This window comes from Sapajus apella, unplaced genomic scaffold (assembly GCF_009761245.1).
Source record: "Sapajus apella isolate SASKATOON/1434 unplaced genomic scaffold, GSC_monkey_1.0 scaffold90, whole genome shotgun sequence".
In the NCBI taxonomy this organism is placed as follows: Eukaryota; Metazoa; Chordata; class Mammalia; order Primates; family Cebidae; genus Sapajus; species Sapajus apella.
In genome coordinates this window covers 1,305,913-1,332,858 of record NW_022437030.1, presented here as the reverse complement: position 1 = coordinate 1,332,858, position 26,946 = coordinate 1,305,913, and the positions used below count along the sequence as shown (strand labels likewise).

The 26,946-nt window shown below is 45.3% G+C and overlaps 1 protein-coding gene across 1 annotated transcript in view; it reads left to right on the top strand.

Moving 5' to 3' along the window:
* Positions 1-281: 281 nt before the first annotated feature.
* The window catches only part of ABCC12 (ATP binding cassette subfamily C member 12), a 77,013-nt gene continuing 50,348 nt past the window's right edge, over positions 282-26,946 (top strand). Inside the window, 18 exon segments of the mRNA XM_032255618.1 lie at positions 282-370; positions 4,112-4,201; positions 6,272-6,427; positions 9,336-9,474; positions 9,763-9,874; positions 9,877-9,995; positions 11,262-11,362; positions 11,364-11,433; positions 12,183-12,279; positions 12,282-12,329; positions 16,329-16,348; positions 16,350-16,437; positions 16,440-16,474; positions 17,602-17,604; positions 19,314-19,421; positions 21,500-21,590; positions 21,593-21,738; positions 25,715-25,786. Of these exon segments, the coding sequence (XP_032111509.1) occupies positions 282-370; positions 4,112-4,201; positions 6,272-6,427; positions 9,336-9,474; positions 9,763-9,874; positions 9,877-9,995; positions 11,262-11,362; positions 11,364-11,433; positions 12,183-12,279; positions 12,282-12,329; positions 16,329-16,348; positions 16,350-16,437; positions 16,440-16,474; positions 17,602-17,604; positions 19,314-19,421; positions 21,500-21,590; positions 21,593-21,738; positions 25,715-25,786 (1,584 nt within the window).

Here is a 26,946-nt window from a genome sequence, read left to right as displayed (position 1 = left end):
AATTTGGTATCTCCTCATTTTTAAATGTTTTCCACAAGTTGGAAAAAAAAATGTTTAAACTATGCAGGCTGTATAAGATGGACCTGCAAGTTGTGCGTGGTCCGCAGTTTGTGTCCTGTGCTCTGAACAGAGCCCTTCCTGCTTCTGCCTGTCCAGTCTGTTGAGGTTAGGTTAGGAACTCCCTGCCTGCTAGCAGAGGGGTGCACCAGCAACTTTTTGGCATCTCCTGCCAACCTTCAGATGCTCTGTGTGGAAAATACAGTGCCAAGAACAGAGCCACAATGGCTGCAGGGACCCTGGCCCGGTCGGCATCGCCTCCTCCCAGTTCTCATCAGCTGTGCACCCCTCAGACCCCGTCCCATTCGTGCCGGCAAGCAGATTTCTCACCCCAGGCAGCTCTTCACTCCTGGCAGAGGATGGCATGACAGACGGGGATAGAGACGTTAGCCAAAGCAGGCTTCCTGATTAAAAAAAATCTCGTTTTCCCCCCAGGGCTGCCAAATTTAGCAAAGTGCCATTCCAGCTGCAGTGCTTCCAAGCCGCCTCAGATCATCATAACGTCACAGTCCCCGGGGAACACTCAAGGAAATTACCTTCTAGCACCAATTTCCTATGCAGTCTGATCACCCAAACTTAGCCAGGGAGGCCTGGCCTCCAGTGTTTGGCATCTGAGACTCAGGACCCCTTAAGATAAGCTGATGACATCTTCCTGCCAGGATCCCCTCGCATTAGAAAAGAGAGCCAAAAACAGGAGTTAGAGGTAAGGGTTCTCCACTGACAATGAGCTCCACCCTCTCAAAGGGGCTGGGAAAGATTAGCAACTGGGTGGCTGGGAGTGAGTTGTAGCAAATGACAGTGGTTTTCAAATATCAGAGAGCACATGAAGAGGACATCAGTAGAGGCTGCGTGGCTCCTGAGAGCAGACAGGTGTTGCAGCAAAATTGCATTTAGTTCCACAGAAGGAAAAAAAGTCATCCCCCTGAGGGCTATTTGTTTAGAAAATGCTTACCTCTTTATTTTGTAATGATTTCAAGCTTACAGAAAAGTAACAAGAATAATGATCTTGAATAAGAGATCCCAACTACCCTTCCCTGAGATTTGCAGTGACATTTTTGCCACATTCACTTTAACATTAATATCAAAATCAGGAAATTTATCTTTGATAAAATATTACTGCAGAATCTGTAGTCCATATTTAAATGTCTCCAATGTTTCAGTACTGTTCTTTTAAAAATTTCATTTACTTATTTTTGTTTATTTAGAGGAGAAGTGAAAATTTATCAAAAAGGAATAAAAGAAAGTAAAGTACACTTGGAAGAGAGTCAGGTGGGCAACTTGAAAGGTCAAGTGCATAGTTTGACCTTTGACTTGGGCCAATAATGTTCTTTACAGCAAATTTATTTTCTTCCAGCCCAGCATCCAGTCCAGGCTTGTGCATTGCTTCTAGCTGTCACGTTTCTTCTGTGTCCTTTAATCTGGGATGTTTCCTCACTTTTCTGTCTTTTGTGCTGTTGATGTTTTTGAAGAGCACAGGCTACTTGTTCTGTAGAAAGCTCCTTTGGGTTGGTCTGGTATTTTCTCAAGACTAGATGCAGGGTATGCATTTCCTGCAGGCATACTGCATGCTGGCTGTCTTGAGAAGTGACTGGGGTCTGTCACCAAAGAGTGTTGAGGCACGATCTGGAGGGCCAGAGGGAATCTTCGTGAGAGGCTGGTTTGCCATATCTTGGATTCTGTGATTCTCCCCAGATAATTTCAGCTGGGTTTCAGAACTTGCTGTGAGCTCTTCCTTCTTCAGCAGGTAAGCTGCTTTCCTACCTCTGCTTTACTCAGTTTACCAAGGGTAGGGCAGTGGCCCAGCGGCCACTGGGAGGCCACGGGAGGTTCATCAGGGACCGCAGCTTGACTGTCTGCTGTGCCCAGCAGTTGCAGAATGGATGGACGTGCGGTAGGAAGACCACGCCCAAAGGCTAGGCTTGGGTCCAGGCTTCTCTGCTTCTCTTCCTGCATCCAATCCAGACCGGGGCTGGGTTGTGTTCACGCAGGGAGCTAAGGACCCAAGCAAGAATGAGAGGCCAATTTTTAAACTTCTGAGCCCCAGCATCTCGGCAGTGGGCAGCCTCCTTCTGTCCCCTGAAGGAAATGCAGAGAAGCCAGCAGGGGGCTTTTCTGAGTGGAGAGTAGAGAAAACTCTGAAGGGCTTTTTGGTAAAAAGACTGATGGAAGTCTTGTGGAAAAGGATCCAGGAAAGTTTTGAATCTGAAGCCCTTCACAGTCATGCCCAGTTTTGTCTCAATTCTTACCTAAGACTGGTGCATAGAGCATCACTCTGCAGGCACCACACACAAAGCCAGGCTCAGCCAAAAACCTCTGTTTGGGCTTTTCCTGAAACCTTCTAGTCTAACCTCTCCCAAAAGTCCTCCCTACCCTCTTCCTCCTCCCAGACCGTACTGACATCTGACATCTACCCTCTCAGAACTTCTGTAGCACGGGTCTGCGTTACTCAGTAACACTGAGCACAGACAGCCCATTTTCGGGATTTAGATTCTTAAAATTATGACCAGATATTACAGCAACGTGGGAATGTCCCCGAGTAACCTCCAGATCTTGTTTTCCCACCCCTAGAGGTAACCATCATCTTGAATTTGGTATAGAGTGTTCCCATTCATTTTGTAAAAATAAACTTTATTTTTAAAGAATGGTTTCCATTTACAAAAAAATTGCAAAGATGGTACAGAGTTCTCCAGTACAGAGCCCCACACCCAGCTACCCGTGCTATTAACATCTCATGTTAGGATGGTATATGTGTTATAATTAATGCACAATATTGATACATTGTTAACTAATATGTATGCTTTATTAGATTTCCTTCATTTTTATCTAGCATCCTTTTTCTGTTCCAAGAATCTCATCTGAGATGCTTCTTGACAGGTAGCTCTCAGGTCTCCTTAGGCACCTCTTGGCTGTGTCACTGTCTCAGGCGCTCCTAGTCTTTGATGACCTTGACAGTTTCGAGGAGTATCCGCCAGGTTTTTTGTAGACTGTCCCTGAACTGGGATTCGTCTGATGTTTTTCTCATCATTAGACCGGGGTTATGGGGTTTTGGGAGGAGGATCTCAGAGGTAAAGTGCCCTTCTTGTCACATCCTATGAAGGGTACACGTTATCAACAGGACTTATCACTGCTGATGTTGACCTTGATTACCTGGCTGAGGCAATGTGTGCCAGGCTTCTCTACTGTAGAGTTGCTGTTTTGTTTTTTTTTCCTTTTCCATACGGTACCGTACTCTTGGAAGCATCGCATTCTAGTTGATTAAGTTGTTTCTCACAGGGATATGGGTTGACAATTCTGATACTGCTATACATGTACACTTAATTGAACAGTTATGTAAACACATGGTGGATGGTGAGAGCCAGGCTTCTCACTTTTAAAATTGAAGCTTACAGATAAGAAGGGGAAGAGGCTGGAATTATGATAATTATGGTAATGGATTCAAGTTTGAGAGCCAGCATGAACTCACTGTTAGCTTAAAATAGATACGGATGGTTACATATAGAACTATTTATAGATATGTGTTTATGCACTAGTTAATATGCATACATATATTTCCTTGCTTTGTCAGCTGAGAGAGCCTGCAAGCAACAACACCCCAATAACAGAATTTACCTAATGCCCAGATCTTTGTTCTAATACGATTCTCTAATAGAAGGAATTTCAAGTACTTGGAGAAATAAAATTTTACTACCAATACAGTCATTAGTAAATAAAATATATTATTATATATTACAAGTACATGAATTGTATATTGTATATTTTGTAAGTTTGTGAACTTACAAATGGTATCAAAGTGTATGTATCTTTCTGCAGTTTTTTCCTGCTCTCAATTTATCATATGAGATATACACATAGTTTGATATGTAGACTTAGTTTATTCATTTTTACTACTGAATAGTAATGTGCCATACTCATTTTATGCAGTTTATTCATCCATTTGCCTATTCATGGATGTTTAAGATATTGTAAACAGACACTGCAAATATTCCTTATAAAGGGCCACAAAATTTTGTATGAGATTCCATCCTCTGTGCATTGTTTCCTTGTTTTTTCCTAGATTGAACTTCAGTGTTGACACCAGTATGAGAGAAGAGAGGCTAGCAGAGGCAGGGGGAAATTTGGAGGAGAATGGAAGACAGCCTGCAAAGTTAGTGGCCGCTCTGTATCTGACTGCTTGAACAGGCAGGATTTCTCCAGGGCTTATATAATTAAGAAGGATAATTGCTGCCTATGTTAGTAAGACGATCTTCAACTTGACCAGATAATACCAAATTGCTTTACAAATTAGTTATACAATTCATATTCCCACCAGGAGGGCTTAAGAGCTGCAGTGCTCCATACATATGCCAAGACTTGCAATTTTTAGACTTTTAAATAATGCCTGTTTGAAGAATGAGGAATGGCTATTACTGTGATTGTAGTTTTCATTCATATTTTTCTGATACTCAGAGATTTGGTGTATTTTGGTGTTTATTTGGATCATTCGTCAATTGTCTTTTGCTGGTTTCTCTAATTGTTTGTTCTTCTGTTATTAATATATTGAGAATTCTTTTTTTTTTTTTTTTTAGGAGTTTTGCTCTTGTTACCCAGGCTGGAGTGCAATGGCGCGATCTCGGCTCACCGCAACCTCCGCCTCCTGGGTTCAGGCAATTCTCCTGCCTCAGCCTCCCGAGTAGCTGGGATTACAGGCACGCGCCACCAGGCCCAGCTGATTTTTTGTATTTTTAGTAGAGACGGGGTTTCACCGTGTTGACCAGGATGGTCTTGATCTCTTGACTTCGTGATCCACCTGCCTCGGCCTCCCAAAGTGCTAGGATTACAGGCGTGAGCCACCGCGCCTGGCTGAGAATTCTGAATAAATTCTGCATACTAGTTCTTTACAGTTAAGTGGGTCACATCTGTACCAGTGTGTTGTTTCTCTTACAAATTATGTCTTCTGATTAATGGACATCTGTAATTTCAATGTACTAGAATTTATCAAGATTTTGGTTTAAGACATTTTTTAAAAATTTGCTTTAAAAAATTCTTCCCTATCCTAAGATCATAAATATATAAATATCTGTATGTACTTTCTACTGTTAACATGGTATTCCTTTTTCACCTTGTTACTTTTAGCTTATTCGTGTCTTTATATTTGAAATACACATCTGGTACCCAGCAGATGTTGTTTTTATATTCAGTCTGACAATCTTTGTTTTTTAATTGAAATCTTTAGTTCATTTATATTTAATGTAATTATTGATATGGTGGGTTTAAGTCTATTGACTTGCTATTAATATTTGTCTTCTATTTATTCCTTTTGTTTTTTATTCTTCAGTTCCTTTTTGCCTATCTGTTTTGGGGGGTGGGGGTTAAGCTACTATTAATGTTTTATTTTATTTCCTTGACTGACTTCTTAGCTTTAATCCTTTTTAAAAAGTGGTTTTCTAGGGCTAACACAATGTTACAATTTATACTTTGTTATTTGTGTATCATTCCATACTTTATTTGAAAATAATTATATTTTGCTGTGTGTTACTATGTGCTTATTTTTTACTTTCTGTAGGGGAGGAGCTCATCTTAGATGTCTCCCATACTTATTATTATTCATTCATTCAATAAATACTTATTAAACATCTACTATGTACCAGGGACTGTGCTAGGTATTGGAAATACAGCTTTGAACAAGACAAACATGAAGCCAACAGTTTGTTTGGGGAAATGAAAAAGTATGTGGAAAGTTTTCCTAGAAAAGGAAATGTGAGCAGAAATTGGTCAAGTGAAGAAAGGGATACTAGATGGTTCCAGGTTGTGGCAGCAGTAAATACAAAAACTAAAAAGCAGGAGGAATAAACAGCTTGTCCAGGGAGTAGTAAGATATTCCACATGGAATATCTTATAGGGCCTCGTTCAAGAACTTGGAGGCAGATAGTTACTTGAGAAGTGATTATTTATAAACAGCTGATTTGAGAAGTGCCCATGTGGCCTCAGTGTCACTGCTATGAGCAGAGGGGCCTGATTCTACTAGGCAACATAGCAAATTCCCGAAAATTTAACATTTTGGCTCTCACCAGCTGGCCCCAGCACATCACTGCTCAAAAGGCTAATGAACATAATGAATGCAATTCACAGCTTCTGAGTGCCACTGTGGTTGTTACTGTAGATACAAGTTCAAGCCAGAGAGAGTTGGGGCAACGACCCCAATGTGGGGAACACTGAGTGTCTTGTTTGTCTGCAGGTTGGCACCCAACCCAGTAGATAATGTGGGGCTGCTCTCCTTCACCACATTTCCCTGGTTCACACTGGTGGTGAAGAAAAGCTACTGGCAAAAGCGGATTGTGGACACTCTGCCCCTGTTGTCAACATATGACTCATCCGACCACAATGTCCAAAGGTACCAGGATTTGCTTGGGTCACTGTATTAGTACAGTTTCATACTGCTATGAAGAAATACCCGAGACTGGGTAATTTATAAAGAAAAAGAGGTTTAATGGAGTCACAGTTCCATGTGACTGGGGAGGCCTCATAATCATGGTGGAAGGCGAAGGAGGAATAAAGGCACATCTTACATGGTGGCAGGCAAGAGAGCATGTGCAGGGGAACTGCCCTTTATAAAACCATCAGATGTCATGAGGCTTACTACCACAAGAACAGCACAGGAAAACCTGCCCCCATGATTCAATTACCTCCCATGGGGTCCCTCCCATGACAGGGGGGATTATGGGAGCTATAATTCAAGATGAGATTTGGGTGGGGAGACAGCCAAACCCTATCAGTTACCTCAGGAGAGAAGCCCACACTAGGGAAGTGTCCTGTATCTTTTGTGTGCTCTTTTGTGTGCTCCCTAGTTGTGTGCTCCACAATTTTCCCAATGTGGAAAATGACACCCATGGCTGCTGGTAACTCTTCTCTGAGACTTGGACTGGACTGCATGAACTTCTTGGCTCGGGTTATGGGGAGATGGGAATTAGCTGGCATTAGCGAGGAGAGGGGATTCATTGGAGGGCTATGGCCTAATAAGGCTCAGGACCCTTCTGGCTGGGCTGCAGCTGGTTTGCAGGGGTACTGCATCAGGACAGAGGTGACTGGAATCTCACTTTGCTCTGTGCTGGTCAGACTCCACCTGACGAGCATGCAGCTTTAGGCATCAGGTTTTGTTTTACTTTAAAAAATCATTATTGGACTTTTATATTACAAAATATATTTAAGGCTGGGCGCGGTGGCTCAAGCCTGTAATCCCAGCACTTTGGGAGGCCGAGGCGGGTGGATCACGAGGTCAAGAGATCGAGACCATCCTGGTCAACAAGGTGAAACCTCGCCTCTACTGAAAATACAAAAATTAGCTGGGCACGATGGTGCGTGCCTGTAGTCCCAGCTACTCGGGAGGCTGAGGCAGGAGAATTGCTTGAACCCAGGAGGCGGAGGTTGCGGTGAGCCGAGATCGTGCCATTGCACTCCAGTCTGGGCAGCAACAGCGAAACTCCGTCTCAAAACAAACAAACAAACAAACAAACAAAGAAAAAAAACCAAAATATATTTAGATTGATTCTAATGAAACTGCCAATATTTGACAATTTTAACCTGTAAAAATGTAAATGTCATCTGTCCAGCCTAATTCATATTCATTATAAAAATGTGGAAGCAGCGGAAGTTTAAGCCATAGAAGTATCTCTCCCACACTGCTGCTATACTCCCTGGAGGTCAGCACTGTGAAAATGTCAGCCTGGCTCCGTCCAGAATTTTCCTTCTCTGGTTAAACACACCCTGGGCTGCCATCGTCTTCTTCAGATCAATACCTCTTCTTACTCCTCACTCACAGGTCATGTTTTATATTAATGTAAACAGAAATGAAGCATACTACATAACTGTTGATCAGATTTCTCTTTTCAGTTAAGAGTTTATGAAGGCTTTTCCATGTTAGGACAAAGACATCAAGTTCATTTTTTCCAGCAGCTACATTGAACTCTGTGGTTCTCATTACCTATATAATAGAAAGAATGGAGAAGTCCTGGGAGCGTTAGTCATGCCTCCTAATTGCTTCTAGAATTGTGCTTCTCCTCATCTGTGCCCCGAAGAAATCTCAGCTAGTGGTAAACTCTAAAATCTACCGCCTGAAGAAAGTTGCCGGGGAGCACTGAGGGAAAGGGACTGGAGTGGCGTCTGCGGTATGCCGGCTCTCTTCCATCCTCTCTGGCCGGTATTCTCCATCTGTTCTTAATGTTTCCTCCCATTTACCCAGTATCCACTTACATCCTTGTCTCTCCCATGTTGCGTTATGCTCCTAGGGGACCCCTCCACTTCAAAGGCTTAAACACCAAACACACGCTGACTCCCGCAGTAGCATGTCCATGTCTGTCTCCAGGCCACTCCCCCTTTCCAGACTCTGAAACTGCGTACCCAGCATCCGATGGGACAACTGCACTTAGGTGCCTCATGAGCATCTCCTGTCTAAAGCTGGCCCTATTCTTGATCCAGGGCCCCAACCTGACACTATTCCTCTCCTCTTCTGCTTTTCCTCATCTCCGTCTCTATAAACTCTGTTCACACAGTTGGCCAAGCCAGAAAACTGGGGTCCATCCTTGAACCTCCTCCACTTTTCCTGCCACATCTCATTCATCAGTAAGCCCTGTTGTCGCTCTCCATCCACTTTTCTTTAATTCCACTGCCACCTCTCACCTGGAGGCTGACAATCTCCTGCTGTGGTCTCACGCCGTCATCCATCACTTTCATAGCAGCCAATTGATCTTTTAGATGTGCAAAATGATCTTGTCACATTGGTTTAAAAATCTGTAATGGCTTCCTTTGCCCTTGGAATGAAGGAAGGCCTTTGAGGTTTTCCCTAGGTCCCATGAAGTTCCCCAAGGTCCCAAGAGTTTCTGCCTTACTTCCCACTGTCCCGACAGCCCCTCCCCTTTGCCCACCACACTCCTGTCTCTCTGGCCTTCTTCCAGATCTTTGAAATGAACAATGTCCTCGCTGCGCTGAGAAGATTTTTCTCTTGACCTCTCTGTTGCCTCTTTCTTCTTATAAGAGCTGATACTGTGGCAGAGATGGGTGATAGGCAGAGGAAAAGAAGGGCTGGCAAGGACCCAGATGCCACACTCATACCAGCTTGTGTCTAGGCATTACCCTCTGCCCTTCCCAAGTCAGGAAAAGCAGAAAGCAGAGCTAGTGCTGGAAGGCACCACTGCCAGGAAGGAGGGCTGTGCTGAGCATCTTTGCAAGACCATGCCCAACAGAGTAGCTTCAAACAGCACATGGAGGTGCCATTCCCTTTTATGCTTCCTGTTTTTTCATCACAGATTTCTAGTCCTTTGGGTTGAAAGGATAGGTACTGAGAAGGCCTCTTTGGGCCATATGGTCTGGAAATTCCAGAGGACTCGCTTGTTGATGAACATCGTGGCCAATATCACGTGCATCATCACAGAAACCATAGGGCCAGTGAGAGGGGTGGCCCTTCTTCTGCTTTGCCTGCTAGGTCTCCAGCCTGGCACAGAATGTCATTAGTTACTTTCTCTACCAGCTGGTGGGTTTAGTGCATTGTGATTATCTTTGCGCTCCTTGGGGGCGAATTTTCATAAAGCTAATCCTTGTCAAGCACAGCAGCAGCCACCAAAATTAATTAAAAAGTTTGCCTCTTAAAGTCAGCTTGCTGCCATGATCTGAGGCCTTCTATGCCAGCCTCAGCCCTCAGTGGCCCTCTCCTCTCCCCATCGCACTATTTTACAGCCAGTTTTCATTCACAAAACCCTCCAGCTGACTGAGAGAACATCTGAAAAAGTCTGGGTTGTCAGTGGCCTGTGTATAGCCCTTGTTGCCACTGAGTTTACCAAAGGCTTCTTTCAGCTTTTGCCTAGGCCATCAACTACCGCACGGCTGTCTGGTTGGAGGTGGTGCTCTCCACCCCGGTTTTCGAAAACCTGGTGTCCCTCAAGACATTGACACACATCTCTGTTGGTGAGGTAAGCTGGCCTAGAAAAGGAGTCCTGAGTGGTTTGAGCGCGTGTGAGATCTGGGTCCTGGACAGAGCACCTGCCTTCCCTTTGTTTGACTATGACCTGTCCGTCGTGTCCCAACTCCTGGCTAAGTGAGGTGCTGGAGACACAAAGCACCAGAGGAGTTCAGAGAGAGGAGGGCTCCGTTCAGGCTGGAGAATTTGGAGAGGCTTCCTAGTTCCAGCTGGAACAGGGCTCAGGGGGACTTCATCCAATTGCTTCGATGGTCAATGGGAACAGTGGAGCAGTACTGAGCACACTATAGGCATTTAATAAAATGGATGGACTGATGGCTCCAATAATCCCAACTGTTAGCGTAGGGGATGCCAAAGCCACAATGAAGACCGTGTCTGTTGGACTTCGGAGTTGACGTTTTCTTAAGCTCTTAATCCTTGGCAATAAAATTCTTACCGCTTATCAAACACACACACACCCTCCCTAATCAAGGGAACCCCAGGTGGTGTGGGGTAAGATAAAAGACTTGCTTCTTTCTTACAGTTGCTCTTTTAGCAAGCTTAAAGCATTTAATTATGATTAGATTCAGTTGCATATAGCAAACCCAAAATAAAGTGGATTAAACAAAAGGAATGAATTTCACCCTATGTAAAAGGAATCTAGAAGGGAACAATGCAGGGTTGGCACAGGAGATTCCGGATCATTCTGCCTTTCTTCATCGCTGTCTTTGTACAGGGCATTCATAATGGTTCAAAAGGACATGCCAGAGACCCAGCCATCCCAGCCACACTTCAGACAGGTGGTAGGAGGAAGAACAGAAGAAGGGGTGCTTTTCAGGTGGAGTTGGCTGCCTTTAAGAATTCATCCGTGTAGCAGGATTGGCGCGGGACAAACCTCTCGAACACGAACGGAGAAAGGAAGTGGCTTTTTATTTGGCCGGGAGCTGCTGGAGGCTAATGCCTTGACCACTGAGTTCCCAGAGAAGCGACTTCTTTCGCTTCTTAGGGGCCGACAACTCTAAAGCGGGAGCAGGGGTGAAACTCCATTATGCTACTAGATGGTAACATTATGCTTCAAGTCTTTCTGCATTGAGATTCTCAGCCTTAAAAGACCGGCCTCTCCAAAATCGTACCAGAACCCATAAAACTCATCATATTGGTCCTCAGTGACCCCTTCCTGCCTCACAGCCTAGAACCCCTCAGCCAGGCTGAAAGTCTTCAGTTGAAGAAATGTTTGACTGACTCTTCCAAACCTGAACCCATGCACTTTTCTTTCCAGGTGCTCGATATACTGTCAAGCAATAGCTATTCCTTATTTGAAGCTGCCTTGTTTTGTCTCTTGCCAGCCACCATCCTGATGCTAATGGCCTTTTGTGCAGGATGCCTTTTTCATTCCAGGGCCCACAGCTCTCACAGCAATAACCATGTATGTCCTATGCATAGTTATTCAGGTAACGACAGGCTTTTGCACTTCTAGCTATTTTATATTTGCATTTCACACACTTTCACTGAATTGGGTAGAAGGCTGCGTTTCTGGCGCATGGACCTGAAGCTTGTGCCCCATTTTGTACTCACAGATTTACTTCCTTTGGAACAGAGTAGTTTTGTTTTTGCTTTTGTTTGGTGACAGAGCTGTCACCCAGGCTGGAGTGCAGTAGTGCAATCATAGCTCATTGCAACCTCAATGTCCTGGTCTCAAGCAATCTTCCTGCCTCAGTCCTCCCAACTAGCTGGGACTACGGATGCATGTCACTGTACCTGGCTAATTAAAAAAAAAATATTGTAGAGATTGGGTCTCACTTTGTTGCCCAGGCTGGTCTTGAACTCCTGGGCTCAACCCATCCTCCTGCCTCAGCCTCCTGAGTAGCTGGGATTACAGGTACAAAACACTGCACCTAGCCACAGTGAAGTTTTTTACAAAACTTGAATTTGAATGCTCCAGGAAGGGGAATGCTTCTTCAATTTGTCAAAGCCCGCAGCACTCCCCTTAGTCCTGCAATTCATGCCTTTATATGACCTGCCTGACCCCACTCAGACAGCATCAGCAGCCACAACTCAAGGGAGGGAAAGACTTGGCTGAGAATCTCAAGCCAACTTCCTTTAGAACTTTTCCTGGCACTTACACTCCCATCTCTGGATTTTTAGGCCAGGTGCAACTCAGCAGTTCTCTCTGAAAACAGTGTTTGTACCTTGATTTCAGATGTTTATGGCCAAGCTCAATTCAGCTTTCCGAAGGTCAGCAATTTTGGTGGCAGACAAGCGAGTTCAGACAATGAATGAGTTTCTGATCAGCATCAAGCAATCAAAATGTATGCCTGGGAGAAATCTTTTACCAACACTATCCAAGGTAGGACAGAAATAGCTGCTTTAAAAACCACTTATCTTGTAGAATATGCTCTTCTAAGGGGTTCTTAAGGTTCCCAGGGCCAGGTGTTCCAGAAGGAGGCTGAGGGGACACTCTGAGCTGCTCTGCAGGTCAAAGGATTTTTCGAAGGATTATGGAGATTTAATAATAGAGCCAGGCATCTGTTCTGGTGAACCCAAGGGTGAGTGACATATGGTTTCTCTTTCCTGGGACATGTGGATCCTGGTCCTGGCGAGTTACCTTTAATAAAAATAATCCACTAAAACAGTGAGCAGGTAAAAAGCTGTCTCCAGCTATTTCCTTGACTTAGAAGACTTGTATACACACATGCTCTCACACACCCAGGGTTACACAGACCTCTTCACCTGCAGCAACGTCCTTGTGTTTGAATGGTCCACTGACTCAACATTCCTTGGACAGATATGAGAAGATGCACATGTAGTTTTGTTTTTTAAAGTTGATATAGAATCTATTTTGATCAAATATAAATGCAAATTTAATTGCAGGGACATTAACATAATTGCTGACATAGACTCAGGTGGTTCACCAGTTAATGATCTGGACCACCGTCACAATTGATTCTCTAGATGTACAATTACGTTTTAGCACCAGCATGGAATTGGGCCCAAGCTGTGTATCTGTACTCTAGGGAGTGGCTGTAGAGAATCTGCTTCTGAGCTGGCCAAAGGAAGTGCCCCAGGTTAGGACCCTAGCAGCACTAGTAGACCCAAAAACACATCCTCACACTCCTGAGTTCACTTCAGTGCAATTTAATTTGATTTGATTAAAGTTGATTCCATTTGATTTAATTCAACTTAACTCAATTTAACTCGTCAATTTAGTTCAATAAATATATATCAAGTTCCTACTGTGTGCAAGGCCATGGGAGCTACACAGATGAAATGGAAAAGGGTTTCTGCTTTTACGAATAAGGGAGGATGAGATAACTTAGCTCAAAAATAGCCACGAGTTTGTTGGCTCTACCTTCATAGTATATCCGGAAGCCATCTGCTTCTCTCCATTCCACTCCCACCCAGTCCAAGCCAATATCCTCTCCCTCCTGGACTACGGCAAGGCCTCTAGGCACTCCCCCTGCCTTCCCCCTCTCTCCTGAAATCCACTGTGCACTCAACAGCCAGAGTGACCTTTAAAAAATGTCAATCAGATCCTCTTCCTCCTCTGCTGGAAAATAGTGGCTTCTTATTACACTTGGATGATTCAAAGGTAGGTCTTTGGAAGGGAATCCAAATTCTTCCATATGACCTATTAGGTCCAACACAATCTGGCCCCTGGTGCCCTCTCTGACATCATCACATTTACCCTAAGCTTCAGTAACTCAGCTCTAGTGGTGTCTGCTTTAGTCTGTTTCTAGAGCCACATAGCACGCTCATTCAGGCTTCGGGATCCTTGCACTCGCTGTTCCCTTTGCCTGGACTGCACTCCTGCTGGATGTTTACGGTAGCTTTGTCTCGACTTTAGGTCTCTTCTCAACATCCAGAGAGGACTTTTGGACCGCAGTGCCAAGCAGATCCATGCCCTACCTCTCAATCACTTCATCCTGCTCATGTGTTTCAGATCACCCAACACGATTTGCAGTTATTTAATTGTTTATTTCTTTATTTTCTGTCTCCTCCACTGGAAGAGGGCCAGACCCTTTTCACTCCTCTATTCTCCAGCCACAGGCATATAGTAGACATCAGGTTCGAATATCTTGACTGAGTGAACACATGAATTCATGTTGTTCTGTGGGGGAAGGTAGGGAAAGTGCCACAAGAGAAACAGAGACGCTCTGCAGGGGAGCACACTAGATTGGGGGAGATTGGGAAAAGCTTCCTGGCAGAGGTGGCTTTCAGGAAGGCCAAAGGGACAGAAAGGCTCGGGGTGCACAGAGAACTGGGGAAACCCCCTCAGGGAGGAGCAGACGCCTGGAGGTGGAGATAAGAGGGTGCTCTTAGGGACAAGGGGGTGCTGGATGTTCTTTTGGGGAAGGGTACCTGGATAGCAGAGCTTGGATCCCAGGAGAAGTGGGCTCCAATTCTGTCCCGATCACTGAAAAGGCAAGTTACTAAACCTGCAAGGATAGTTTGCTCTCCTGTCAAAAAGGCATAAAGTAATAGCCTCTCATCACACAGCGGTGAGGATGATCTAATGAGAAAGCGCCTGTGAAGAGTTGAGCAGAGCACCTGGCACTTAGTGATCACTCTGTTAGAACATCTATGGCTATCCCGTGTAGATGTGAAAGGGCTTTTGCAGAGGAGGCTGGAATTGGGGTTGAGGACAAGAAACAGCAGGGAAGGAGGCTTGAATGTAATTTGTGAGCATTGCAGAGAGGTGGACATATTCTGGACTTAGGAAAGGGAGAATGCTCTTGAGTTTTTGTGGCTATTCTTGGGACTCCAGGCAGGTGCCTTCAGGCCAGCATATGTGTTTTCTTTCTCCCCTACAGTACAGTTTTAAAAAATGTTATTTCAATTAGTTCCCAATATTTAAAATTAGGGAGATGTCTTACAAAAATATGGACCTCATGGGAGGATTGCTTGAACCCAAATATTCAAGACCAGCCTGGGTAACATAGGGAGAGCCCATCTCTGCAAAAACATTTTAAAAAAATTATCTGGATGTGGTGGTGTGTGCCTGTGGTCTTAGGTACTCAGGATGCTGAGGTGGGAGGATTGTTTGAGTCCGGGAGTTTGAGGCTGCAGTGAGCTCTGGCCTGGGGGATGAAGCAATACCCTGTCTTAAAAATAAATACATAAATAAAACTCTGGACCTCAGACTTCGAAATTGTTGATGGTCTGGTTGTTACTGGACCAAACTGGGGTCTGCTCATCTGGCACAGTAGGGCCAAATATCCACAGAGGTTTTGTCGCCGGAGAAATGAGGGCATTTATTTGCCGCGAGCCGAGCAAGGACAATCAGGCCGCTCATGCTTAAGACCTGGCCTCCCCAGTGGCTTGCAAGCGAGAGTTTTTAAAGGCAGGGGTACATTACAGAAAAGCAAAATTAGAGGCAAAAGTGTAACTCAGTATGTGGAGGTTATATGTTGGTTTGGCCTAAAAGGGTGGGATATCTTGAAGCAGGCAGCCTATAAATCATGGGTAGATTTAAAGATTTTCTGATATGTACCTGGTTAAGGAAGGGAAGCTTTGTCTAAAGATTTGGAGTTAGCAGAAAAGAGTGTTGGATCCGGTCTGTGGGCGTGATCTTGTTCAGGTTCCTTAGGAAGAAATTTAGAACCGAAACTGCAGTGAGAGCTCTGTCCTCAGCTCCCCCTTGTCTGAGGTCTGTGTACCAGCGGATCCATTGGCTGGGGGTCCGGGTTTCTGAAACACAACTCAGAGACATATGTTAAGACAGAATCTTTAGTTTCTGTAGGGTAACCAAACAATTTTGTGACTCTAACTTGGCTATTGTTTCAGGCTATTACCTTCTTGCTTATCAAGTTGCTCATTGACTTCTCAGGGTTAGCTGGGTTCCTGGAATTTCCCTTGAAGGAACTCAAGATTTTCCTTTGTTTCAGTGCTTGCAATTGGTGGGGAGCAGGCTCCTAGGAGAGGTCCCTGATGTATTTCATGGTAGCGCCAGCCTCCCCTGCCCTGAGAAGGGGCTGCCCCTTTGCTTCTCCTCTCCATTACCGCTGCGCTCCAGAGCCCCACTCTGGTCTTCCCTCCCCGTTCCCACTCCCGTTGTTGACGGTACTTGCCTGGCCCCTGTAGGCATCTAAGTTTATGACTCCTGACACAGAGTGTCAGGACTGGAAGGGGCATTGGACACCATCCAATTACAGCAGCTGATAGGTACCGAGCTCCGAGTACCTGCTGGGTTTGTGCCCAGGACTTTCTGTGGTTTCTCTCATTTACACTTCACAACAGGACTCGTGAGCACTCATTTGAAAGAGGACAGCGTAATGCTAATACATTTCATAATGCTAGCATTTGACAGGCAAAATGAGACCACCTTGGACTGTTTTCTATTTTGCAGACATAAAAAGAAGGGAAAGAAAAATTACTGGAAAAAGCTGGATTTGTCCAAAGCGGAAATTGTGCTCTGGCTCCCTTCATGTCCTCCATAGCCATCGTGCTGACATTCTCCGCCACATCCTCCGGAGATGCAAGCTCGTCGCACCCGTGATAAGAGCTGGCTCAGGATCAGGCCTATTTTGCACCCTGACCCCTGCAAGTCCCAGGTGTGAAGCCCCTCCCTACCTTCGCTCAATACAGGAATTAGGAACATCATCCAATCATGGCAGGCCACAGGATGTGACTTCAACTCCAATCTTTTTTTTTTTTTTTTTCTGAGACAGGGTCTCATTCTGTCGCCAGGCTGGAGTGCAATGGTGCAGTGTCGACTCACTGCAACCTCTGCCTCCCGGTTCAAGTAGTTCTCCTGCCTCTGCCTCCCAAGTAGCTGGGATTACAGGTGCACACCACCACACCTGGCTACTTTTTGTATTTTTAGTAGAGACAGGGGTTTCACCATGTTGGCCAGGCTTGTCTCGAACTCCCAACCTCAGATGATCTGCCTGCCTCAGCCTCCCAAAGTGCTGGGAATACAGGCATGAGCCACTGTACCCAGCCACCTCCAGCTTTTAAAAACAAGTGCGTGGGTTGACAAGGGGTCCAGGAGAGCCTGACAGCAATTCTTCCCAAGTCCTTGGCTAGGCAGGGTCCATAGTTAATGTTGGAATGCAATTTTAAGTGTGAAAAAAAAAAAAAGAAATGGAAACCAAACAAGCAATTGGCTATTTTATTTATTTACACTACAAGAAGGGGAGCTTAGAAAATTTTCTCAGAGGGAGGAGGTGTAGTTATTAGGAGAGGCGGTGCTGTTGGGCTCAGAGTCTGGGTTTAGGAACCTGGTCTGCCTTGTTTAAATCCAGACTCTGCTCTTTACTAGCTATGACTTATAGCAAATCATTAAGCCTCTCTGGCCTCAGTTTTGTTGTCTGTAAATGGGACGATGATAGCCACAATCAGCGCTATTGTGAGGACTGAATCAGTTATTTTGTATAAAGCATGTAGAACCATCTTAGGCTCTTAGGTGCTATATAAGTATTAGCTATCCTTATTAGCCTGATTCTCATCTGGGCCAGGCAAATGAGGATTGAAAGCCTTAGAGGGAAAATTGGGATGAATGTGAGATATTCAAGTTCTTTACAAAGAGCCTCAACATCCAAAGATAAAGAAATGCTGAGCTAGAGGGAAAATGATTCCTGGCTTAAATAAAGAACAAAAACAGCTAAGCATTAAACCAGGTAGTTGGAGAAAAGTCAACAAGGCAAGAAACAAAATGAGAGAGAGAGAGAGAGAAGGAAATAAGCCAGTATGGGTAAGTGTGTAGAGGAAGAATTGCACCTAAAATCAGGGACCTCACTGGGGGAGGAAGGAGGTGAAGTTTGCAAAGCCAGAATGGTCTTGCTAAGCCATCCTTTGTGGAGCCCATGACTGCCCTGTGTTGTTTAATCCCATGACTTCCCTGTATTTATTGGTGAGTTGCTTTTATTTTCTCTGGTTCTTCAGCAGGCAACCTCTCACGCACAGTTGACTCTCACTTGCTCTAGGGCCTTCAGTCCAGCTGTGAGCCCAAAGCCAGACTGAATGGCAAGGATACACCAAGGCTCTATGCAACACTGCCCAATTATCGTGGCTTTCTCTGATCCCAGACCAAAAAAAAAAAAAAAAGAAACCTATTTTCTTTTTTCTCCAGTAACATATCAAGCAAATGAATTTGAAACCAAATTGAGCACATGCAGTTCATATTTTTGAACGTGATGTTTTAGGGGAATCTAGACCAAAACCAAATTTCCTGAATGCAAAGCTCTGGGTCCTTTGGAGTCAAAATTGATGGCAGTCACTTCCTCGGCTAGGGTCATGTCAGGAGTAGGTCAGCCCCAGGGTACTCTGTCATATCAGGCAACCTATGTGCTCTGTCAGCCAGGCCTGGGCTTCCTGAGCCAAGGAATCTTCTAGATTCCTTTGGGATCTAGAAGAGCTGAGTTTCCTTTGACGATGTATTTAGGACCAGATGTGATGGAAGCATCCTTCATCAACCTCTTAATGAAGGGACTAGGATTAGTTGAAGCTGGGGCCCCGTCCATGGGGCCCATTTAACAGCAGGCAGGATCACTTAGGATTTGATGAAGAAAGTTGTATTATTAATTTCTTAAATGAGTGGGAAGGGAGAGGCTGCTAATTACAAGTCGGACAGATGAGAAGATGAAATTGGAGAGCACCAACTGAAGGGAGAAGGCTTGTTTTCATTGAGCTATAGAATATTAACCACTCACTAGGCAGGGTGCAGCAAGGAAGGCCCCAGTGAACAGAGGTGATTTTTTTTCGGGGGTGGTTTGGAGGGAATTGCAGTTGACCAAAGGCTCTCAAATCTAGCCTTGTGTGGTGCATGGGGAGGCAGAGGGTGGAGGCCAGGCCTTGGGAACAGGAGAGCCGGGGTCACCCTTCAGCTTCCCCCAGAGGCAAGCAGGTCCCTCCGGGAACTTTCACCTCCATCCCTGAGGCTGTGGTGTGGTGTGTAGCACGGACATGGATGCTCTAGCTCCAAAGGGTCAGATGCCTCCGAAGAACTGAGAGCAGGGGGTGCCTTAGGACATCTGCATGGGCTTCAAGTGAATAGTCCAGGTTCAAATGAGGATGCAGTGTAGATGGAGATTGCCAGGTGTATTCAGTTAGTGGCCTGCCTCAGGCCTTTTCCCTTCTGAATCAACAGAGACAAGGGGATATACTTGCCACCATTTTGGTGAAAATCCAAAAGCAAACTAGATTAAGATGCTGCTGTTTCTAACCAGCCAACCCATGGTTTCTGAACCATGAAATGAAAGCATTGTTCCTCTGTGCATTCTGACAATGCCACCATTTCTAATCTCAGCAAGTTTAATCCCCATGTGTATAATGGTTTAGAGCCAAGGTGACTTCTCCTTCTAAACCCTCATACTTCTCTTTTGTTCTTCAGGCATTTAGTATGATTGCCATGTTTAATGTAATAAAGTTTGCCATTGAAATTTTGCCCTCCTGAGTAAAAGCAATGGCTGAAGCCAATGTCTCTCTAAGCAGAATGAAGGTAACTAATCCTGGGTGAGTAAGGAAGAGAGATCTCATTTTAGGGTGGGAAAATGCTCAGATATGTAGAGGCTGTACCAACATGTTGGAGAGCTGGGTCACCAGTTGAGCTGACATTGGAAGATGGGCATTCATTCAAAGTTAGATAAATAAACGTGTATGAAGGATAGAGCAAGCAGAGTTTTATAGGTTGTCTTACTTTGTAGGAATGATGAGATAGAGTCTCTATACATGAAGATGATGTTCCTGACCCTCTAGTCCCTAAACAATCTATATATCCTAAGTGTTCCACAAGTGAATTTGGGTTTGTACTGAGTCACCCCTACTTTACCTGGTTTGTCCTTTGATGGGCGTGGTGATGGAAGTGATGAAGAGGATGGTGGGGTCCCCAATTTATGCACTCATTTAGTTTCTTCATTCATTTATTCACTCATCAAAAATTTACTTTGTGCCTCCTATACACAAGACATGGAAAATGCAAATGCAAGGAAGAGAGAGCCTTTATCCTCAAGAGCCTCTGTTCCAGTGTGGGACCAGGCACTCCAAGGATTTCTATGCATGATAAGGATATAAGTGGCATTCAAGAAGGGCAAGTAAAGTGTTTTGAAAGTTCAGCTGAGGAGAGGAAAGGGAATAAGGGCATTTGAGCCAACATAAAACTTGTTCAAGCATCTATGATTGAATGACCATAGATCATCATTGATTGAATGATCTTACCTAAGCCAGAAATCCGCAAGTCATTGTAAGTATCCTTGGTTCATGTACTCCTCTTTTCCCTTAGCATACACATCCGACCAGTGAAGAACCCTGTCAAGCCAACTCCTGATTATGATATTCTCTCCATTTTAAGGGGTGCCATTGTAAGGTTGGATTGGAAGGTGCACTGCTGAGTTACCACTTTTTGAACAAAACATAAGAATCAACACCATCCCATTAACTGCATGTATTATGATATCAGAAAAAAATAAAGGTGCTTCTTAAACTAGATGAAGGATGGCATTTCTTGACTTCTCAAGCTTCACTCTGTCCCTACTGCCATTGCCTTCAATCGAGGCCTCCATCACCTCTCATCTGATTAGTGCAGTGATTTACGAACTAACCCTTCTTTTTCTAACATTCTCCTCAGGTTCGTATAGCACTCAACCCTACGAGAGCTGTTAAAATATTGGTCTGATTACCAATACTCATTCTCACCTGCTCAAAATCCTTGAATCCTTGTCTCCTCCAGATTCTCCACCCATGGGTTCGCAGTTTTGTGTCCACCTCTCTTCCTATCCCCTTCCCACCTTGAGCTCTGTGCCTCAGTAATTCTGAATTGCTTGTTTCATGCCGCTACCCCAGCAAACCATGCCTTTGCATGCTCCTTGCCTTTGCCCATGCTGGGCCCTAAGGTGGAATGCTCTCACTGTCTTTCCCATCTCTCATCTCTGCCTGTACAACACCTGCACAGACCCAGCTCAAGCACCAACTGCACGGACCTCGAGGATGAGAAGCCAGTGTCCCTTCTCTGTGGTCACAATACTTTGTCCTCATCACATTTTACAGAAACAATCTGTGCATGTACTCATCTCCCTCCAGACTCTAATCTCTTCAAGGACAGGAACTGTGCCATATTTATATTTGCATTTCTGCTGTTCAGCCCAAAGTCTGGCACATGGTCAGGGCTTAGCAAATGCTTTGTTGAACTGGGCTGAGTGGGCTAGGAACAGGACACAGCAGAGATTGAACACATGACCTTGGTTTCATAAGCATTTAGTGCTAAGAAGTGAAGTCCACTGCCCTAAGACTGGCAAGACTGACTGTCTTGAGCACGAGGGTGAAATGTAGCTGGGATCGGCATTCTCCAATGTGGGTAACCCACATAGGCCTTGTGGTTAAAAGGCAACTGTTCCAGATAGCATGAGCTAGTGGACTATTTCTGCTGCAGCTTCTCCTGGGGGAGTAATTTCAGAACCTCTTTCCTGGATGTGCTGGGTTAGAATGGTCAAAATTATGACTTGGGGTTATTAGAAGATATATTGGGATGATTCTTGCAAATGCATGACATCTGCTCTGTTAATTTTATCTCTTTAATCTTAGAAAATTCTCATAGATAAAAGCCCTCCATCTTACATTACCCAACCGGAAGACCTAGATATTGTGTCACTTGTAGCAAATGCCACCTTGACATGGAACATGAAGCCAGCAGGAAAAGTGACCCAAAGAAAGTGCAGAACCTGAAGAGGCATTTATTCAAGAAACAGCAGTCAGAGGCATTCAGTGAGTGGAGTCCAGCAGCCAAAGGAGCCACTGCCCATGTAAGCCTTGTGGTGAGAAAGGTGAGTGTGTGTTGCACAGATGTGGCCTCTAGCCCTCCTCCTTGCATTGTATAGCTATGACCTTCCCCAGGTCTGATTCAGTTCAGTTAGAACGGGAGGTGGTGATGGGATGTCTCTAACCAGAGTCCCTGTATTATTCCCCTAGTTTTAAAACTATGTACATGAACATTGGAGACCCCCTCTCCGAGTGTGGAGAAGATGGTGGTTATATTCATTCTGATTTGCAGGGCTTCCCTTGGAGTCAGTTGCAATTTTGAATGAACAGTCCACTCCAGGTGGCTAGGCTTGACCTGACTACCTTTCATAAGTCTTTTTATATTTGTTCTTTTCTCATGAGTGTGAGACAGGGTCTTACTCTGTTTCCCAGGCTGGAGTGCAGTGATGTAATCAAAGCTCACTGCAGCCGTAAACTCCTGGGCTCAAGCGACCTCCTACCTCAGCCTCCCAAGTCTCTGGGACTACAAGTATGCATCATCACGCCCACATAATTTTTTAAAATTTACTGGGGGAAAGTGATAATTTTTAAGTTAAATTTTATTTTATTTTTTTGTAGAGATTTCAGAGCCTCTTTCTTGCTGTTTCCCAAGCCGGACTTGAACTCCTGGCCTCAAGTGATTCTCCTGTCTTGGCCTCCTGGGTCAAGCACTGGGATTATAGGCATGAACCACTGCTCCTGGCCTAGATAGGTTTTTAATTTCACATTGGAATATTATGATAGATAATGATGACTGAAAATTTTGAACACTACTATTTACCAGACACATAATAAACTCACGCTACCACCCCAATAACCAGGCATCACAACTGCCCCCACTTGATGATTGAGAAGCCCGAGGCACAAGAGTGTTAAATAGCTTGCCCAAGGTCACTAGCTAGCAGTGGCAGAGGAGGGTTTCACACCCAGGGCACCTGGTTTCAGAGTCTGGGCTCTTAACCACAGGGAAATACTCCTCTTATAAAAAGCAAACTGAGATCAACAAGCAATCTGGCCAAGATCTAAAGGTCTAAGCCAGCCAAGCCAGGTCTTGGCTGTTCCGTCCCTCAAGACTGGGGGAGGGAGATTTTAGGCCACACTGCGGATTTAAGGAACGTTTGGCCTCCTCCTGCATCTCTTGCGTGCCTCTGCTTCTCGCTCTGGGAACTCAGCAGTGCGCTCCCAGGGTAGCAGTGTTGATTTAGCTGCAGAGGGCCCAACATTAATCTTGTGCCTAGTAGTTTAATCTCTCACCTTGTTGACTCACTCTTTCCCTGTGCGAGCATTGTAGAAGGAAAGGTTCTCATTTATTATGTAATGTCAAGCTCAATAGCCAGTGTGAGAATGGTACTCTCGTAGCTAACGATGCTGACTGCCACGTATTCATTGGAAACAATATTTGGTTGGCTGAGTACAATTGAGCTCAGAATTCAGCTAAGTCCCTCCGAGTGCCACCTACTTTGCCTTCTTGTCACTTTCCCCGCGGAGCGCCAGACTTCCCCCACACCGCCTTCCCATTTGCCTCCGAGAGGCCTCTACAAACTCCCAAGGTGCTCTAAGGACATTGCCTTCTAGCCACGAAATGGTTTTACTGACGTGCTTTTCAGTATGTTGGTGACTCCAGAATTCGTGCCTCAATGATGCAGTCAATGTTTTGTGGAATAAATTGAAGTTACAGTGTGGTGCTGATGAAGTGTATTGCCTCTGGAACCTGGGGGACCCTAGTTCCAGGCCCAGCCACTTTCTAGCTGCTTGACTTTGGACATCTTGCCGAAGCTCCCTGAGCCTCTGTTTCTTTACCTGTGCCATGCATTTCATAGAAGTACCCATTTCACAAGGTGGTTGTAAGAACTCAGACACGACATAAAAATGCTAAGCCCATAGTTACTGTCAACTGATGTTAGGTACGGCTGTTGCCTTTTTCTTTAATAATTATGTCCAGCCTCAGTGCTGCCCTCAAATGTTCGACATTCAGCACATCCAAGTTTTTCCAGGTTCAGCTCCTCAATTCCATTAGACTGGATCCTCCATGGGATCAGGGTTTTTTGTTCACAGTTATGTCCTTATCTCCAAGCCCAGCGTGTGGCTCGGAGGTTGCCGGCAATGTTTGTCAGGCGAAGCGTCAGAGGATAGAGGCCTCATGGATTTTCTGCTAAAGACAAGGATGAATCTAGAAGGCTTCTTCCTTGCCCCCAAGAAGTGGACAGGACTCAGAGGGCAACCAAGTACCTAGTGAGACTAGATCACATCTGTGGTCTCTTTGTCCGCAAGTCTCCATAATGCCCCAGTTTCTTGAAGCCCTTTTATGGGAATTAAATAGAATCAACTTCATTTACATGCATGTGGGCTCCACAAAGGCAGGGAGGCATCTGCATGGATCACTATTTTGTCCCAAGGTGCCTGGGATTCAGCAAAGACCTTGTCTAAGGAATTATTGATGACAGGCAGCAACTCTCATGTGTTGCAAGTGGCAGAGAGGGGATGGCCCTTTCTGGTCTAGCTTGGGGTGGGGAAAAAAAGCCATATTTGGCCCCATGTTGGGCATCTTTGCCCTACAGATTACAGGGAGCAGGCCTACATGAGAATGTTCTTAGATGCTCCAAATGCAGTACTGCAATATCTGCTTGAACACAAGAGTGGTCCTGCTCCCACCTCAGTCTCCACATGGGCTGTTGGTCTGCAGTGATTCTCCCCAGATATCCCCGTGGCACCCTTCCTCACCTCCTTCAGGTCTTACCCAAATGTCACCTGTGGCAGATGCTGTTCCTGCCCATGTGCCCTGGACCTCTAAGTGTTTCCTGGCCATCTTCCAACTGCCTCATCTGTATCTGTGCCCGAGGGCTCTGCACACCTCCATAAAGACCTTCACAGACTAGAGAGGAGGCCTCAAACAATGACTGCTGGGGCCTCAATACCCCAACTCTTTCTGCCACTGGACGAGACAAAGCCATACTCAGTTCCCCAGAGTTTCCTCCAGTTTCCCTGCAGGGGTGAGTTCCATCTGCCTCCTGGGTAGGATATTCTGTTAGGGAGCTAACCCAATCGGCTGCCCTTTTTGGGCCACCTTCCCTCTCCTGTATCAATTTCCTCTTCCCTGATGGAATTTCCTGCACCTTCCAAATGTGAGTGTGACTTTCATTCAAACCCTTGATTCAAGGTGTGTTTCTGGGACAACTCAAGCTAAGACATCTACCTTTCCAGTATGGCTTTCCTGGCCCCCCCGAACCCTCAGTCCACTCCTTGTCTCTTCTCTGCTTTCATTTCTCCAAGGCAAGCATAGATGTGCCTGCCCTACATTTCACTTACTTGTCTTGCTTCCTGCCCCTCCCCCCATGACTACAAGGTAAGCTCCATGAGGGCAGACTCAAGCCTTTGCCCGTTGTGTTCATTGCTGTTCTTGCTGGTGGTTTGAACAGTGCCTGGCACATAGCAAGCTCTAATAGTGATTTGTTGGTTGAATTAATAAATCCGCAGCTTTAGAATGTTAGAGTAGTGTAACTTCTTAGTAATTCCAGATTGCGTTATTATGGTGGAGGATTCCACAAAAGAAATTTTTTTTTTGAACAGCTCCTAGATCTCCATGCTTCAAAAGCTACCCTAATCACCCTGGGTTGTACAGCCTTTCGTGTCCCATTAGATTTGCTTTCCTGGAGTCTGGACACAGAATAGTCTTCATCTTCAGGGCCTGTGTCTCCCAGATCAGCACAACGCTGTTTCACATCAGTGATCTTACATGATTTCTAGAAGCCCTCTGGGTGCCTGGCTATGCCACACAAGGGAAAGCACTTAATTAAGACTTACATTCCTGCATCCTCCCAGGCTGTGTGTATGTGGGCAGGGGTGGGGTGGCTACAGTTGCCATGGCCCAGAGCCTGCGGTGACCCCTTGGTCTCCACCTGGACTGACCAGCACAGTTTGGGAGCAGCACCTTTGGACCAGATTCTCTAAGAAGTGGGAGAGAATAACCCACATGTTAATGTCCCATTTCTGTTTCTCTGGCAGGGGAAGATCTTGGGAATATGTGGGAATGTGGGAAGTGGAAAGAGCTCTCTCCTTGCAGCTGTCCTAGGACAGGTAAGCTGTGTGGTAAGTGCTGTAAAGATGGGACATTAACATGACAATGAAATGGCTCCCTTCCGGCCAGGCGTGGTGCCATCAGAACAGTGGACCCAGCAGATGGGCTAGGCTGCACTGGACACTGTGTGTGTGGTTCATGTTCATTTCTGGGAGGTTAATGCATTCAGCAGCTCCAGGGCCCTGGGCCAGATGAGGCTGAGCTTTTCACACACTCTTGAATTTGCCCTCTGAGGAAGTGTGTTGAATGGTGATTGCCCCCTTGCCTAAAGCTCGATCATGGTCAAAGGAAAGATGGGTCCTTAAACCCATGGTTTTCTCCATGACTTGGGCTGCCCTGATTTAGAAATGCCAGCAAGGCAGCTGGGTGAGGAAGGACTTTGGCATCTGGAACTCACGGTGACTATAGATATATTTTATGTGTGAACTAAAGCAGCTTGTGCCCCCAGCTTTTGCAAACCTTGCGGTAAAAGAGAGAGGGGACTTGGGTCCTTGTACCTTCTATACTCCCTCTAGTTGGGTGACCCCAGGGAAAATGGCCAAGACATTTGTAGTTTTCACAAACCTTTATATCACCATGGTTTTTAAGTCACATCCCACATGAATGAGTTTTGTGGGAAAAAAGTGCTAAGTCCTCTTTCTCCCCCTCTGCTGTTGCTAAAGGGAAGTTTGGGCGGCTGGGATTGCCTCTTTGAGGAAGAGGTCAGGGTACTTCTGAAGAAGTGGGGATAACAGAATACGGTGGTGGGGGGATGTGTCTTATAAGTTTTAATACGAGTGACTTCTTTTGGCCTCGGTTGACTCATCTATAGAAATAATGCCAACTCCTTCCCTTCATGGAGGCGGAGGTGGGGGTTGAATTGGGTGAGTTCTTGAGGTTCCCCCACATTCTGAGAGTGTGTGCCTCCGTGATGAGTCAGTGGGAGCCGTTGAGGTGACTCAGCTCAATCCTCCACTTAATGATGTAAATACTCTTGATAGCATCCTACTGCATAAGGGATGGTCCAACTTCTGCTCAGATAGCTCCAGTGATGGGAAACTCATCATGTCACAGCCAGGTCCCTCTTTGGAGAGTTTTGATGTATATTGGAGTGAAATTTGCCTCCTTTTAACTTCTGTCCTTGGGAAATTTTGAGATAACATTGAATCTAACTCCCATG